The 13,047-nt window shown below is 44.7% G+C and overlaps 1 protein-coding gene across 3 annotated transcripts in view; it reads left to right on the top strand.

Moving 5' to 3' along the window:
- The window catches only part of CCDC167 (coiled-coil domain containing 167), a 35,559-nt gene that overhangs the window by 14,845 nt on the left and 7,667 nt on the right, over positions 1-13,047 (top strand). For 2 of the 3 annotated variants that reach the window (XM_053382921.1, XM_053382919.1), the window contains one exon: positions 11,522-11,616. In XM_053382921.1, the coding sequence (XP_053238896.1) occupies positions 11,522-11,616 (95 nt within the window). Of the gene's footprint in view, positions 1-6,957; positions 7,036-11,521; positions 11,617-13,047 lie in introns of those variants that run through there. The other variant, XM_053382920.1, reaches the window with a different exon arrangement.

Below are 13,047 nucleotides of genomic sequence, written 5' to 3'. Positions count from 1 at the left end.
GCCCTGCCCCCTCTGACCTTTGCACAGAGAAAGCAGCTAATCAGCCACAAGAAACTCACACAAGAAAACCCTTTTTGTTCCTTCTTCAGCTGCTGCCCTACAAGCTCTGACAAGCTCCTCCCACAGCTAATCACCTACCTCAACAGAAGCCCTGCCCCCTCTGACCTTTGCACAGAGAAAGCAGCTAATCAGCCACAAGAAACTCACACAAGAAAACCCTTTTTGTTCCTTCTTCAGCTGCTGCCCTACAAGCTCTGACAAGCTCCTCCCACAGCTAATCACCTACCTCAACAGAAGCCCTGCCCCCTCTGACCTTTGCACAGAGAAAGCAGCTAATCAGCCACAAGAAACTCACACAAGAAAACCCTTTTTGTTCCTTCTTCAGCTGCTGCCCTACAAGCTCTGACAAGCTCCTCCCACAGCTAATCACCTACCTCAACAGAAGCCCTGCCCCCTCTGACCTTTGCACAGAGAAAGCAGCTAATCAGCCACAAGAAACTCACACAAGAAAACCCTTTTTGTTCCTTCTTCAGCTGCTGCCCTACAAGCTCTGACAAGCTCCTCCCACAGCTAATCACCTACCTCAACAGAAGCCCTGCCCCCTCTGACCTTTGCACAGAGAAAGCAGCTAATCAGCCACAAGAAACTCACACAAGAAAACCCTTTTTGTTCCTTCTTCAGCTGCTGCCCTACAAGCTCTGACAAGCTCCTCCCACAGCTAATCACCTACCTCAACAGAAGCCCTGCCCCCTCTGACCTTTGCACAGAGAAAGCAGCTAATCAGCCACAAGAAACTCACACAAGAAAACCCTTTTTGTTCCTTCTTCAGCTGCTGCCCTACAAGCTCTGAATCTTGAATCTTACAAATACTGCATGCATTGTGCAGGGGGAAAGCTGCTAGCAGGTTACATAGGACAAGTATCCCCATTTATCGATCTTCTGTAAATACAGTTGATAACCTGCTGGGTCACTCAAAGCAAAGGTCCATCTAGAAAACCACCCTGCTTCTCACAGTGGGCAACCTAGCTGCATCCAGGAAGCCCACAAAACAAACTGAGAATGAAAACCCTCTGGCTGTGACTGGTTTTCGGTGGGCTGGTGCCTCTGATCCTGGAGATTCATGACAGCTGTTATGATAAATAACCAGTGTTTATCAAACTGGATTTTTAAAAAAAAAAGTTTGGTTCTCTAGTTTTTCTGCTTTTTTTTGTAAAATACACTGTTTTATTCCTCTGATAATTGCTTCACTGTGGCTGTTATAATATTGCTATATTGTTTATTATTTTTATTTTGTAGGTGATAAGTTGGAATGTTTTATAATGAAATTTTAACTTTTAATAAGTTTTGAGGCACCTTGCTAATATCGAAAGGCGGCTTACAAATACTGAAATACATCTGCTTAGCAGGAAGATGATTCCATTTGTCTTTTTCTCACAAGCCACCCTCCCCCTTTTCATTTGGCTCTGATCTGTTTAATGAGGGTCAGGAGGTGTACAGCCTCATTATCTTACTCCATTGGATGTCAGTGTGTGTGTTATGTGGCCGAGTGCCAGGATCTTAATTAGGGAATTTACAAAGATAGAGGCCGGATGCCACTTTTTCAAAACTGCTTGCAGCCTTCCAGCAAGGAGGAATGGGTTTGATTAACTCATTACAAAATTGGTTTATTTTGTTAAAAATAAAAAGACCAGCAAATTCAGCCCAGATCAAAACGCCAACCTTCTGTTTTTAAGGCACCCGGAGACAGTATAAATAAATATCAGTAATAAGCATCTGTCTCTCTTTGGATTGACATCTATTTCCCAACCCCAAGCCTCTGTGTTTTGGGAGGTCTCCAGAGTTCCCTCAAGTGAATCCAAATTTCAGAAGAAGTGGGCATTGTGCCTGATGGTGTACTTCCTATGAGGGGATGCCTCTGGCTTTGGCACTTTATGCAGATTGCTTGTCAAGTATGCAGGGGCTCCCCATCCTCCCTTAAAGTGCATATTGTAGCATTGAACTGGGGAATGCAAGAGGGCATAAAACAGAGTTGATTATGGGGGCAGTCCTTCCTGTTTTGGAGTGGTGTTTGATATCAAATATGACTTAGGAAACTCTGGGTAGGGTTCAACTAATGAATCCTATCAGCATGACAGGGCTCCCCCCTCCCCTGGCACCTCCAAAATTGGCTGTGGGGTGTCAGGAGAACACTCTGAATAGCCTGCAGGGGAACGAGAGAGGGGTTATTCCATCACGCCCTGTCGAACACTGTCCCATCAAAAGTCAAGGAAATAAACAATTATCTGACTTTTAGAAGACATCTGAAGGCAGCCTTGTTCTGGGAATTTTTTTAATGTTTGATGTTGTGTTGTGTTTTAATTTGTTGGAAGCTGCCCAGATTGGCTGAGCGAACCCAGTCAGATGGATGGCATACTAATTGATTGATTGATTGATTGATAACTAAGGCAAGCTGAAATGCTTATCCTGATGGCACAATCAACATACCATGCCATTGGATTCCTTCTTGTGTCCCAGTCTTTGTGGGATTATAAGAATTTTTAGATTAGCTGCACACTTTATATGGCGTCTGCTGCAGATGTATTGGTGTTATCCCAGTATTTCTTGCTGTGAACATGTTGTGAATGTTATTTTATTTAATAGTAATTGATTTTTCTTAATCCCACCTTTTAGAAAGATTGCCTTTTGAATGGCAAACATGCATCTTTAAACAATGGTGCATGTTTATTGGAAGCCTGCAGTCCAGTCAGGGCTCCCAAGCATGTTTTTTTAATGGGTATTACAATACAATATAAGTTTATTGTTTTAGCCAAAGGCCATGACAAACCCGCAGCAACATTACCAATAAAACAATGCACACCATTCATCCATAATATGAGCCAACGCCCATGATGTAAGAGAGAGGTTTCCAAAGAGACCCACAAACTCAAATCCAGCTTGATTTCAAATCAAACCACTAAACCACAACAATTTGTAGTAATTTTATCTAATCCCCTTTCCCTGTTTTTATTTGTTTTTATTATTTTTGCAGCCAGGGCACAGAGGGTGTTACGAAGCTATTATTGTCACTCAGTGGAAACCAAACCACTTCTGCCAGGGTGTACCTGCTTGCTTGTGTGAACAAAGGTTTCAGAAAGAAATTTCTTGGGTCTGTATGGAAAGGCCCCATTGGGAAAGGGAGTAGCACAAAATCATCTGCATACATCGTGATTGAGACATTTCTGTTCCTAATTAATGGAGAGGGGGAAGTTTGCATTGGCTAAATATGACACCAAATAGCTAATATAAAAGTTGAAAAAAGTGGGAGCCAGAATGCAACCTTGCTTCACTCCTCGTGACATTTTAAAAGCATGAGTCATACCACCATTTAAACCTACACTGACCCTCATTTATGTGTTGCTGCATAGTTCTTGGATCAATAGCAGAACTCTGCAGTCAACGTTGGCAATTTGAAATTTCTCCCAATCTATTTCTGATAATAGAGTCGAATGTAGCAGAAAGACCTTTAAAGCCCTAAACGGCCTTGGTCCAGTATATCTGAAGGAGCGTCTCCACCCCCATCATTCTGCCCGGACACTGAGGTCCAGCGCCAAGGGCCTTCTGGCAGTTCCCTCGCTGCGAGAAGCCAAGTTACAGGGAACCAGGCAGAGGGCCTTCTCGGTAGTGGCACCCGCCCTGTGGAACGCCCTACCAGATGTCAAAGAGAACAACAACTACCAGACTTTTAGACGACATCTGAAGGCAGCCCTGTTTAGGGAAGCTTTTAATGTTTAATAGACTACTGTATTTTAATATTCTGTTGAAAGCCGCCCAGAGTGGCTGGGGAAACCCAGCCAGATGGGCAGGGTATAAATAATAAATTATTTTATTTTTATTATTTTTATTATTATTCTGATCAATAAAGGCCACATAAATATTATTCTTATTGTTCTTAGTATGTTTTCTAGATGACCTTTGGGGTCCCTTCCAACTCCTAAGATTCTATGATCCTTAGAATACAGTTCAGGGTAAAACACTGTCCTCCTCTGAACTCAGCTGGTTCTTCAGGAGTAATGTTGTTACTTTGTAACCAGTCTGATAATTTTTGAAGGAGATACTGTGCATATAGCTTTGAGGAGATGTCTTACGGACTGATAGTTTTGTGGATAATTCCTATTGTTAAAAGTGAATAATGAAGAAGAGACTGTAATGTGGTTGATAACATTTCCACCCTGTTTGTTCAAATAAGTATACTGACCCTTAGAAATGTCTTCAGGACTCCCATGAAGGATATATAAATTATGTCAGGATACAAATTGTAACAATTTCAGGCCCTGTGCCTTATATTTCTTGCCAAAGAATAATGAAGTCTAAGCCTAAAGATAGCAAGAAATCCTCTACAGTAGCTCCAATTTGGGCATTAAAATCTCCACAAAGAAGTAAATGCTGTGAGGAATTTATGACTGATCTGTTCCAGCAGAGATGTTAAATCTGACCAAATTTTGGTGGTCAGTGACAGACTATTAGTAGGGGGAAGGTAGATGAAAAGAAAGGTTTCTGATTCAGTTTTGATTTGTATTGGCAAAATAGCATCATTTTGAATTCCAAAATCTGCTATCCAAACTTGCCCTGCCAAATCAAGCTATATAAAGGAACTTAAGCCCCCAAGTCATTGTCCCTTTTTAAATTTCTTAACAGCTGGCTGTCTAAAAGAGTTAAAACCCTGTAAGTGGGAGGAGGAGGGTTAAGTTCATGAGGCCAAGTCTCTTTCAAACCTATTATATCAAATAGCTGGGACATACAAATAATATCCTTCTCAGCCTTCTTATTTATCCCAACCCACCAGGTACCAGGAAAGAGTGTTAAGACCTTTTCTGGATGTTTTCTAATCAGTTATGGCATCTTAAAGGAGAGCTAAAGGCATCATAGCTTGCTTTTCTATAATTACCCCTAGGCTTGGTCTTATCTTGAGCATTTGTTAATGGAGAATCCTTTTGATTTCTGGAAAATAGATTGCAAGCAGGGTAGGAACACAAGTTAGCATAGAGTCATAGAATTGCAAAGTTGGAAGGGACTCGGAGGGTCTTCTAGTGCAACTCCCCATTTAATGCAGGAATCTCAACACACAGTCCTTCCCCCAATAATCTGTTTGCATCTCTCGCCTTCTCCAAAATGGTGGTCATCTCTGATGCTCAACATGATGTCTACTTTCCATATTCTTCTCCTTTATGTCCCATTTAGGGACTAATGCTACAGTCCCCCACTCTCTTACTTGGGAGACAGCCCTATGGAATGAATTCCTCTGAGTAGGTTTCCATAGGATAGTTTTGTTTGTGACCCATTCATTCTTTGGCTGATGCTGCCAGGAAAAGAATATTGCAGGAAGAATGATCTATCATGATCCCCTCCTTGCCCCTCCTGTTCCTCCACTCGTTTCTAGTCTGCCTTGCCTTTTCTAAGCATTCCTTACTGAGAGCAAATGCTTTCCATCTACGCCAGGGTTCAGGTGTTCAGCAGTTTCAAAGAGCACTCTGTGGAGAGCATCCTCTGGGGGATCTTGCAGAAGCCTTACTGTTTATCAAAGTCTGTGATTTTTGTACAGATATGAGATCCTTGGGAAGTTCCATCCCCAGCAACTCTGAGAATAAATGGTAATTCTTGCCCAAATGCTCCGATTACTCCAGCCCTCCCTGTCCATTTCTCTCTCTCCTGACTCTCCCGCTGCCCCTTACCTACAGCAAGAGTATTACTACTGTAGTAGGAAATAGGCCCCTGAATTGCCATGTATTCAGCATTCAGTCTCATGCACCTCTAAAGTGTGTATAGGCCACTGCTGGGCTTGCATCTGCCCATATTCTTCTCTTCTGCACAAATATTCAGTTATGTCATCTGGACAACGATCAAAGCTTTAATGCTGAAAGGTGGGCTGTCCCTGAGCTTAACTTGCTCACCTCAGAAATCTCAAAATCCAAAATGGATCTGAAGTGTGGGATAAAATTTGCAATGGTGGTTCCCATTCTTCCTTTTTTTTGTCACAGCTCAAACAGTAAGGTGTTCTGTTTGCAGCCTCCATGGACTCTGTAAGGCCTGTCATTAGAACAAGATCTGGGTGTGTGGAATAGGTAATGCGCTGGGATAAACTGAAGGTCAATTCTGACAAGATGGGAGATGCTGCTGATTGGTAGTATGACGTGGTATGTTGCCCTCTCTCTTAAAGATCTGATTTGCGAGTGGGCCATCTGCAAATTCTCCTAAGACAAAAAGATAGTAGCTTACCCACAATTATTGACACTCTGGCAATGTCCTGTTTAGATTATTGCAATGCATTGTCCACGAGGCTACCCTTGGAAGACCATTTGGAAACTGGAGGTTGTACAAAACAAATATGGTGGGTAGACTACCAATTTGGATCTTGTCAGTCTTAAAACAGATGGATTGGTTTCTGGTCCATTTCCAGGACACATTATTGTGCAAGACCAAGATGCCTCAAGTAGAGTCTCTTGCCTTATGAACCCACCTGAATATTAATATTTTTCTCAGAGGAGCCTTCTTCGGGTCTTACTAGCATTTGAAGAGAAGTAGGTGGTGGCTTGTGCTATAGGGTCTTTTCTGTTGTAATACCTTATCTTTGGAATGCTCTCCCTATATAGAGACTTGCCTGACACCGGTTTTGCTTTCTTTTTAGCACTAGGCAAATGCATTTTTAATTTACTCCAGCTTCTTAGTGTGCCTTAGTCTCAACTGATGGTTTTATCTGGTTCACAACCACCCGCAGTTCTGTTTTCATTGTCTTTTTGTTGAAAGGTGTCATTTTTATTGATGGATGTTGTTTTAAATGACTGAATGAAAACTCCTGTGTGAGGTTCGCCTAAAAAGCACTATAGAAATGCTGAAATAAAGAGAGGCGCTTAACCTGTTCTTCTGCTGCTTTGCCAGGAGAGAGAGAGAGAGAGAGAGAGAGAGAGAGAGAGAGAAAGAGAGAGAGAGAGCGCTTTGCTAAGAGGTGGGATGTGCATCTTGCTTCTGTGTGAACCGTTTCTGATTTTGGCCAAAGACGGGGTACATATCCCAGGATGCATCTGCTCTCAAAATAGGCAAATGTGCAGAAGAGTGATTGAACACATTCAAGGAGGATAGAACAATTGAGATTATTAGCCTTGTTGGCTTCATAGTTTCAGAGACTGTTTGGCACTCAGTACTAGTTGTTGGAAGGCAACAACAGGGAGGGAGCTACTACCCTCAAGCCCTGCTTGTGAGAGTCATATAGTAGGATGCTGACCTACATGGACCATTGGTTTGACCCTACAGGGCTTTTCTAATGTTATCTGGGCAGGTGTGGGGAACCTTTGGCCCTCCAGATGTTCTCTAACTACAACTCCCATCAGCTCCAGCAGACATGGCCAGTCACCAGGAATGATGCGAGATGTAATTCATCAACCCCTGGCAAGCCAAAGGTTTCCCATATCTGTTTTGGGGGCTGTGTTTTTAAGGTGCTTTTGCTGTAGACAGACTGAAAAATTGAAGTGCAGTGTATTATTAAAGTGCTTCACAAAGATAATGTCAATAATCCTTATAACACATATGAAAGGCAGGCAAATACTATTTTCCTCATACCCGTCTGCTTCTACTGCCATAAATTGGTCCCTTGCATCCCGATTCCTTCCTTCTTCCCTCTGCCTTGCCCGAGGCTGGTGCTGCTTGCTTTCCTTGAGCAGAGTGTGAGGATTGCTAATTAGCCCAGAATTGAGCCATAAAGTGGCTAATCAGGGGATCAGTAGAATTGATTTCCCAGTGCAACTCTTCGAAGGGACGCCTTTCCCTCTTTCCCCGCCCTGGGATGAGCAACCAGGACTGGGAAAGGTCTCCCCATCCTCTGTCTTGAGCACATCTCAGTGGGCTACTGGGAAGGGCTGCTCCAGATGGGCACATGGCCTCTCTTAGCCAGGCTTCCTGCTATTTGTGCGCAACACCATGCACACTGAAAAGGGAGCAGGTACTGATTGACGAGCTAATGGGAAAACCATGTCAAGCATCAGTACAAGCTCTCCTTGCAATTCCCCTGTCTGGGGAGGGGCCCATAGCTTGGAGAGCTGGCTTTGCATGCAGATCATCTCCTGTTCAATCCCTGGCAACTCCAATTTAAAACATGTCAGGTTTCAGGGCTGGGAAAGACCTCGTTGCCTGAGACCTGGGGGAGCAGCTGCCATTCTGAGTAGACAGCACTGGCTTAGATGGGCCCCATGGTTTGACAGCATGAAAAGTTGCTTCCTATGTTCAGCAAAGAGCACATTGTTTCTGCCAGATACTAATGGAATCTCTTTCCTGATGCTTTGCCTGTAGGGTGGCAAAACATATTTCCCCTAGGCTCAGAATGAGATGCTGGGGGAGGGGGCAATTCCCCAAGGCACTTTTCCCTTAAGGGGCCTCCTTTGTTCAGACCTCATTCTTCCCATACTCCTAAGTCCTTCATCACCTGTTCCCTTGCACTTAAGCTGCTCCCTCTCCCTCTCTTGTCTCTCCACTTTACTGGAAAATAAATTAGCAGACTAATTAGATGACTATCTTAAGCAGCCAGCAGTTGCTTCCTGCCGCAACTCCAGCTGAATGCAAGATGATCACGGCAGTTAGAAGTATCCGCTTGGGACTCGGAATTGCCCAAGTTAATCTGCCTGCCTCACCTGGGGCAAGTCACTGGGCCACTTTCCATTTTCTGGAAGACATGGCTGCATTAAGATATAAATAGCCTCAAATGTGCCTTATTTCCTGGAGAAAATTCAAGGAGTTGTACATCTACATTCCAAAGGTTTGCTCCAGCTGCCTTCCCCCCCCCCCCTAAGTGTTGGCTATGAATGTTCATTCCCTCATCTTAAGCCAGTGGGTGTGATGTTAAATCTTAACATGGGAAGTAGCTCTTTAAGTAGCTCCTTCCTTGGAGGTTTTTAAGCAGAGGTTGGGTGGCCACCTGTCATGGATGCTTTAGCTGAGATTCCTGCATTGCAGGGGGTTGGACTAGATGGCCCTCAGGGTCCCTTCCAACTCTACAATTCTATGATCTCCATACAGATATGTGTGTGTGTGTGTGTGTGATTGCTTCTGAAGTGCAACGAGAGTACTTATTTTGCTAAAAAGAGATGAATTGAGAAGCAGACACTTGTGTCGCAATCTGTACTGGTGGCAAATGAATACTCTTGCCCTGATTCTGCTCTAGTCACACACAACTCATGGTCCATGGAAAAGAATGTTTATTTCTCATTTGCGTCAAATGTCAGGCCAGCCTGGATGATCATCCCAATGCAGTCCCAGATATGCACTGCCATCAGTTCTTCTTATTGTTTAGTTGTTTAGTCGTGTCCAACTCTTCGTGACCCCATGGACCAGAGCACGCCAGGCACTCCTGTCTTCCACTGCCTCCCGCAGTTTGGTCAAGCTCATGCTGGTAGCTTCGAGAACACCGTCCAACCATTTCATCCTCTGTCATCCCCTTCTCCTTGTGCCCTCCATCTTTCCCAACATCAGGGTCTTTTCCAGGGAGTCTTCTCTTCTCATGAGGTGGCCAAAGAATTGGAGCCTCCGCGCCATCAGTTCTGTCTTTGTGCAAACCTGCTTCTTTATGCCTTCTTCCCCCTTGCTGGATTGGGATCTGTTCTTGCTAGATAAGGAATGGCGTCTTCTGTTTTTCTTACAGAGCAATTATCAGTGTAATACAAAGCATCACTTAGTGTAACTTTTTTTTTTAAGCTACAGATGACATTTTAATGCCAATCTCAGGTTGAGTTTTATTGGGAATCAGGCATCTTAAGTGATATTTATACCTTTTGTGAACCTATCCCTTGATACTGCAATTCTTGGAATATTTTGCTAAGGGGGAGCACCTTTACTATTTAGTATGAGAGCCACATGTTTCTTGCCCCTTTATGCCATATTGATCCCGGCACTGGAGACCCACCGTAAAGCAAGCTTACCCTGCTGTTCGGGTATCCTCTGCCTAAGTGTCTCTCTGCCACATTTGTAAAAGGAGGATTTTGCAGTCCCTGTTACTGGAGAATAACCCCATGTGCCAGTTAGTGTCTTTAAAGCCCTGATCAGCAACCAACTTCATTGCAGGCCCATTTGCAGGAAGGGATGCTGAGTAGAGCTTCACCACCAGATTGCTGGCTGAGGTTCCCTTCAGATCTAATATAACCTATTTCAAAACAGCTGCACAGGTTGCAGGCCCAATTCAAGGAGCTTACGTTATATTGGAAGCCCTGAACAACTCAGGCTCAAATACCAGAAAAGACTACTTCCTTCCCTACAGACCCTCTTGGGTGTCAAGATTGGCAGAGGGTGTCTGCTTGGCACCCTCAGAAGCTCACTGTGGGTGGGTGTGGCGGCCCAGGAGAGGGCATTCTCTGCAGCAGCCCCTAAATTGGGGAATTTTCTCTTCCCACAAAGGTGTGTCCCACAAAGCACCTTCAAGATACAGCTTTTGGTGAATGCTGAAGGTGAACCTCTTTGCCCTGCTTTTGACACTTGAGATGTGTGTTTTTAGGGGGTGAGTAGCCACAGAGCCTAGGACTTGCTGATCAGAAGGTCGGCGGTTCAAATCCCTGCGACAGGGTGAGCTCCCGTTGTTCAGTCCCTGCTCCTGCCAACCTAGCAGTTTGAAAGCACGTCGAAGTGCAAGTAGATAAATAGGTACCGCTCTGGCGGGAAGGTAAACGGCGTTTCCGTGCGCTGCTCTGGTTTGCCAGAAGCGGCTTAGTCATGCTGGCCACATGACCCGGAAGCTGTACGCCGGCTCCCTCGGCCGATAAAGCGAGATGAGCGCCGCAACCCCAGAGTCGGCCACGACTGGACCTAATGGTCAGGGGTCCCTTTACCTTTACTAGCAACCAAGAGGCTCTGTCTGTTGCTTTAACAGCCTGGGAATACAATCTGCAGTTGTCTCTCCTGCTTCTTTCTATTGGAGGGTGGGACAGCTGAAACATTTTTCAAGTCTCCAGTCAAACCCAAGGTGGGCATTTTGAGCAGTTGGTGAAGAGTCTAGTCCAGGGGTCAGCAATCCGCGGCTCTGGAGCCGCATGTGGCTCTTTTACACCTTTGCCGCGGCTCCGGGGCGGATACTAGCGAGGGGAGGAGGCGCATTGTTTGCCCCAACACTCCCCACTGTGGCGGGCGCTGTACTGGCTGTGACGTCGCATGGGGGCGACGTCCCGACGTCACCTTCCCGCCCGCTACATTGTAAGGGGCATGTACGCTGGTCACTGCATTGAAAGGGGGCATGTACGCTGGTCACTGTTTTGAAGGGGAGTGAAGAACACACACATACACAAAAAAGGTAACTTGTTAATTTAACGTTTATTTCTATGAGGAGGAGTAATTCTGAGGGGTCAAACAAAGAAATAATAAAAAAGTGACAAAAAAAGTTATTTTTATAATGATGAGTTTTGCGGCTCCCAGTTTTTTTTCTTTGGAAACGGGTCCAAGTGGCTCTTTTTGTCTTAAAGGTTGCAGACCCCTGGTCTAGTCATTCATTCTTGGTGTTGTTTTATGTGTGTTTCAGATAGATACCCTGGAGGAGAAGCTGTCCCAGTGCAGAGAGAACTTGGAAGAGTTGGATTTTAAGCTACGGAGAGAAGAACTGACTCCTGAGGGAAGGTACTAGTGGGAATTCAAAGAGCTCATTCATGCATCATGGACCTGCAAGTGTCTGTTGCTCATGCAAACCACTGGTGGGCGAAGTTTGCTGATTGCAAACAGCTCTGTACAGAGCAGAGATTTAATGAGATCCCCCAGCTACAGTTTGCTCTGAAAAGGAGACAATTTTGAACAAACTGAAGCCTGCCCTTTGCTGCTTTTTGTTTGTGATGTAGCCTGTGCGGATGCACTCTAAGCCTCAATATGCTCTTAATTTATCAGCTTTCCTTGATAAATTCTTTCTGGACCACCCAGAGAATCTTGGGCCAGAAGGAGGGGGATGGCAGCAAACAAGAGGAAGGACTGGCTAGTTTGGATGCTTATGAACAAATTGCTAAGAGGTTGGCTCCATTGCTTTCTGATCCTCAAAGCCCCCAATGCAATTTTGCCAGCCTTTTGTCTTCTACAGTAGCCATTCAATAGCTGCTTTAGAATTGGCCAAATTTCTCCCCACCCTGGCTGGTGTCCCTCTTTCTTCCTCCTTTGACGTACTTCTAAGAGTCCTTCTCTGCATGCCCTTTCCAACATGAACACATTCTGTGCTCTTCCCTTAACTCGCTCTGCAGTCTACTTTGGCTCTATTTACACCCTGTCTCGTGCTTTACTCTCTGGGGGAAACAAACCCTATTAGGCCCCCTGCCTTCCCCAACTACACCACAGGGCTTGCTCGGAACCAGCAGCCAATTTGCTGGTGCCTCTTTATTCCTAGCCACACAGTGGCTGCTGCATGTCTTCTCCGCTGTTATTGGAACCGTACTGTTGCTGCAGGTGCTACTTTCAGGCAATTTGTTTTGTTCTTGTGCTTTAAACTATGGATTAATTAATCATGTTGTGCAGCTAACAATGCAAAGCTGTAGATTTGTTCTTCTTCTTAGAAGATGTGCTGCGGAAAAGCAGTGCAGCTGTTCAGAAAGGGCTTCTACTAGATTCAGGCAAGATGACCTAATGTGGGGAAACAGATGCGCTTATGTCCCTTGAACATTAAACCACATGCAAGACTCTGCAATTTTCTGCTCAGAAGTGGCAGATTGGAAACCTCATCTGGGATGAAGCAGTCAGGATTTCTGACTGAGATGAGTAGACTTTGAAAGAAAGGGCAATAATATTTCCTTGAGAGAGATCCTCCTCTGAGGATGTATTTATTTTCTAATGAGGAAATGTGTGTATTTAAGCACTCTTTTGGGAGGCAACCAGGAGTTGCATGCTGTTGAGTAGCTGGAATGGCATGGAAGCAAGTGGGGAGGCTAAATTCTGCATCCAGTGCAGAAATGCAGCTCTCTGTCCCTCCTCTGCCAACTGTCAGCAGGCTAGTTACTTTTGTGGGGTTATTTACAAAAGGCTGATTTAAGCTCCCCCCGTTTGTTAGAGCCCTGTGGAAGGGAGCTGACTTGA

Source organism: Podarcis raffonei, chromosome 3, assembly GCF_027172205.1.
Source record: "Podarcis raffonei isolate rPodRaf1 chromosome 3, rPodRaf1.pri, whole genome shotgun sequence".
In the NCBI taxonomy this organism is placed as follows: domain Eukaryota; kingdom Metazoa; phylum Chordata; class Lepidosauria; order Squamata; family Lacertidae; genus Podarcis; species Podarcis raffonei.
This window is presented reverse-complemented; position numbering and strand designations above follow the sequence as displayed.